General features: G+C 41.4%; 1 protein-coding gene across 1 annotated transcript; it reads right to left on the minus strand.

Annotated features, from left to right (window-relative positions):
• Window positions 1-483: 483 nt before the first annotated feature.
• Window positions 484-4,387, minus strand: vgll3 (vestigial-like family member 3). Its single transcript, XM_007557130.2, has 4 exons — window positions 3,969-4,387; window positions 1,905-2,262; window positions 1,264-1,815; window positions 484-559 (listed from the first exon to the last, which is right to left on the minus strand). Exons 1-4 carry the CDS (start codon window positions 4,236-4,238, stop codon window positions 519-521), a joined length of 1,221 nt encoding a protein of 406 aa, XP_007557192.1. The 5' UTR covers window positions 4,239-4,387; the 3' UTR covers window positions 484-518.
• Window positions 4,388-4,661: the final 274 nt, after the last annotated feature.

Here is a 4,661-nt window from a genome sequence, read left to right on the forward strand (position 1 = left end):
ATTAATTTATTATATTCAACATAAAGCAACTGTATTTGAATTACACATTTCTGAAGACAAATAAGCATAGAAGTCAATTAAGCAACAGTTTTCGTACACCATTCACCAAATAACAGTTTAGCATGGTAAACAACACACACGCAGCAAGGAATTTACAGTAACAAACATTAACAATGCGCCAATAACGTGGATCAAAAATCAAGCTCTTTAAACAGAACTCCTTGGTCTCACATTAAAAGTCAAAAAGATTTGCACCACCAAAAGAGTTTTTTCTATTCCTACAGCTAGTAGTCTTTTGTCATCATTTAAGGGGTCGTGACAGGTCGCCACTGCATCGTTGTCACACCAGTACAAGCCTGAGTTCATTTTCATTAGGACTGCGAGGACTCGTACATAAATGAAACTGTAGGTAGTGTTCTTCATCTACATTTTGCATTACAGTGCTGGTCATGCAGCCATAAGGTCACATAGTTAGTCCTTTTCTGGTGTGAGCAGATAGTCCGTCTTAAGCTCATCCACTAGAACCAAATGGATGTCTTCATCTTGGTCTGATCAATAGCTGCAGAGAAAAAAGGAGATTTTTTTTTTTTTTACCAATTGCACATATTAGTGTCCAAGTAAGAAATTGTTGGGGCCACCTGTCTGATTCTGAGCTGAACAAAGTCTGGTATAATACATTAAGATCAGGCAAGTAATCCAATGGCAAGTCTGACAGGAGACTTTCCAAACTGAGACTTGGGAAATCTTCAGAACTTACCACATTTAATTTTGTTGCACAAATTAGTTTCACACAAAATCTATAGGTTTAGGTTTGATGAACTCTTAGTGCACTTAAAGCTGACTAAAAGGTCCCGGCTAATAAGACAAATTGATAGTCAGCAACCCTTACCAAAGAAACTGTGTAGTAACTTGAATAGTGTTTGGCTAAGAAAGCAGCAACAGAATTTGCAAGTTTCCAGCCAAACTGAAACATTTAACATTCACTAATGTGGATCAAAAATCAAGCTCTTGGTCTCACATTAAAGTAAAAGCCAAAAAGATTTGCACCAACAAAAGAGTTTTTCTATTTCTACAGCTAGTAGTCTTTTGTCATTATCTGAGGGGTCGTGACAGGTCGCCACTGCATCATTGTCAGTACAAGCCTGAGGTAATTTCCATTAGGACAGGTTGGGCTGGCTAGCCTAACCTGAGAGCAGGGAAGGTTAACCAGGTTGTTTTAACAATTCAAATTATGTTTTAAATAGATGGGCTGTTTTAAAATACCTGAGTCGTAAGTCTCCAGTGATCCATGCAGGGCCGGAGGGGTCCAGGAGACAGAGGCTGCAGAGATAGGGCTGTTGCTACCGAGATCTAGCTCCGCTTTGCCCCCGTCACTGTGTGGGGAGCTACCAGGGCTGGTGGCAGCTTGACTTTGGCTCCTAACGCCCGGCAGCAGCAATGCATTGAATCTGGGATCCAAAGCTGGGCTGTGGGGTGAGTACGAATGAAGCATGGAGTGATGGTGCCTGGTGTGGATGTGGGGGTGGGACCGTGGGTGCGAGTGGTAGACATCATGAACATTAGGATAGCCACTTGTGGCCTGGGGACTCAGACTGTAGGTCCAGCTGTCAGAGAGTGAAGCTGGAGATGGGATGCTGGCTTGGGAAAGCACATGGCTGGCCCACAGCGCTCCATCTGGATGGCTGAAGGAAACAGGGCTGGAGGAGAACTCTGGGTGGACTGAGGCAGAAACCGATGGCAGACAGGAACTGACTTGAGGTGGGAAAGGACTGCTCCAAGATGAAGTGCCCTGACCATCAGGATGGGAACCACCATCTAAAACAGTCAAAAAATGTTAACACAAAGCCATAGGATTTGTTTTCCCCATCTTCTTTTTTGTTCAGTGAGAAACTTTATATTCTTACCTTTCCATAGGTTGTTAGTGGCTGTGCAAGTGACCTGAGTCACTCTAATGGGCTTGCTCTCAACACTAAAGGAACTGGGTTGACTGAGAGCACGGGAGAAATGTTCGTCCACAACGTCCCCAATGTCGCCTTGAAAGTAGGTGAACAACACACACCGCGAGCTCAAGTATTCTGCCTCAGCTGGTTGAGTACTGTCCTTTAACTCTGATTCAGCAGAGGATCTAGGACTTGATTCAACAGTTGCTGCTGCAGGACTCTGCTGAACACCCCGATTGTTCTGCAACATCCCTCTCATTCCTCCCTGAGGTGGCTCCTGCTGCTCTGTACACTCCTGCATCTTGTAAGCACTTAACTTCCTCTGGAGGAGAGAACCAAGAAAAAGACAAAGAAATGTATAGACAAACAAATTAGTTCTAGACCAGTGTTTCTCAACCCTGGTCCTCACCAACCCCCCCGTCCTGCATGTTTTAGGTGTTTCCCTTCTGCCACACACCTGAATTGTATCTCTGGGTGATTAACAGGCTTCTGCAGCACTTAATGGTCATGCAATCATTTGAATTAGCTGTCCTGGAAAAGAGGCACATCTAAAACATGCAGAGCAGGGGGTGGGGGGCGGTGGGGCGGTGAGGACCAGGGTTGAGAAACACTGGTCTAGACCTTGAAAACTATAGACAGAATAGATTTAAAATGTTCTGTGGTGCTAATATAAGTGGAATAAACTTGAATATTTTACCAACATAACATATTCAAGTCACACCACCAGTTAGGGGTCAGGTGGGCAAAGTCCACAATGAAGTAATGATATTGGGAAATCAAGTGATGGTGAAGTTTTCAAATATTGCAACATGCTGCAATGTTGTTGTTTTTTTTTCATCATGGAAAATATTTACACTTTTTAACACCTTTGCCTCTCAACTATTATTACCATGTTCCCAATACTCTCATTGGCCATTAGCATATTTGGTGCTGCATTCTATAATTTATGGATCTACTGCAGTGACCCTTCAATCAACAGGCTGTATGTCTTGTTGTTAAGTAAAGCATGAACTGCTGAGCCTAATGTCTAACACACATTGTGTTCTGATGTGCACTATCAACAATGTATACACTTACTTATTAAATACAATTTCTTAAAAATTTTGGGATATAATATGCAGTCTTAATGTACACTCCTATTAACACTGCAAGACAGTTTTGAGTGGATGTTTTTTTTTTTTTTTTAGCTTTAATTAAAGAAAGAAAAAGACAAACTTTGGTGAGTGGTAATATGTATTTGTTGATGTTAATGTGTTTTCTTTTTTGTCCTTCATTATTCCAGTTTATGTCATTGACTGTTGGTCTGTCGCCTAAAAGATGACAGGATCACTTATTTATGTCATAAATTTAGGAGAGCAACAGAATTATAAACTGGTTGACACTAACATTTGCACGTGTCAGAAAAGATATGCACTTGAAAACATGAATTTATGTTTTAAAAACTTCTAAAGACAAACACGTTTATTTTTTTAAATAAACTTTAACAAACTTCTGAAATTCTGTCGTAGCTTTTGGTTTTGGTGTCATATCTCAAGAATATCAACCAACCCTAACCAAACTTTTTTGGAGAAGTGTCTGCCATTAATAACTTGTTTTACTAAAGCAATCTAGGAGTCGTGTGAAGATAACTTTTTTTATTCACAAACTGCATTCCAGCTATTTGTCATGCTATGGTCCACATTCCTATGTGAGTGACTGGCTGTCATTACATCACTGTTTGACCGCAGGATTAATCGCTCTGTGTCATTACGCCTGACCTGAAGTGAATACAGAATCCTAGATTGGAATTTAATCATTGAAAAGTCAAATAAATCAAAGGCGACAGATATGAAGATGCTGCCTGTATTACTCCTAGTTTAGCTTTTCAAAGCTTAATAGTCACGATTATAAAATTCAGATCTTAAATCCCCATTAGCTTTTCAGGAAATAATGATTTTCTTAAATCTGAATTAAAACTCCGAGAGAAAGTAAATAAAAGCCCTTGTCTCTTGCACAAATAAAAAAAAAGTACTTGTATCAGCGTCTCACCTGTTGTTGCTGCTGATGGTGGTTATAGTATGTCGCCTTGTACGCAGCTGCGGGGAGGTAGTGCGCTCCATAGCTTTGGTGGTACATCACATCCAGGCAACTCATAGCGAGGAAGCCAATCACTTTCGAAAGATAGAGAAAGTCACATGAAAGCAAGAAAAGAGCCGAGAACAACTCTCCTTGAGACTTTAGACGGGCGGTGTCCTCCGAGCCTGCAGCGGCTCCATATATGCCCAATCGCATACAATGGCCATGCCGTCCAGTTTGCATACAAACAATGCGCCTCCCTGCTGTGCGCTCCACCAGCACCACCCGGGGCTATGAAATGAATCTAAACGGTGTAAGACTCACGGTATATCCGGGAACATTCTTTCCTGACAACTTCCCAGATTGCTTTTGATCGAGAACGAATTCCGTTCTGTCTTTTTCTCTCCTTCTGTTTTGAAGGGGAGTTATATTTAGAGAGGGCTGTGGCCATTACGCACGCCCACCGGGGAAGGGCCTGCGATAGAGAATCTCTAAACTGTTGGCATTGACACTGCGGGTTTCCACTCAGCAAAGTGGACAGGTGCAGCTCAACTTTTAAGAATATTGTCAGACAGTTTATGTCATAAATGCAAATCAAAAAGTGCAACTCATTTATTATACGGCTTTTGTGTCTGTTAGATTTGATGATTGTGGTATACAAAAAAT

The sequence above is a fragment of the Poecilia formosa genome, unplaced genomic scaffold (genome assembly GCF_000485575.1).
Source record: "Poecilia formosa unplaced genomic scaffold, Poecilia_formosa-5.1.2 Scaffold84, whole genome shotgun sequence".
NCBI classification, from domain to species: domain Eukaryota; kingdom Metazoa; phylum Chordata; class Actinopteri; order Cyprinodontiformes; family Poeciliidae; genus Poecilia; species Poecilia formosa.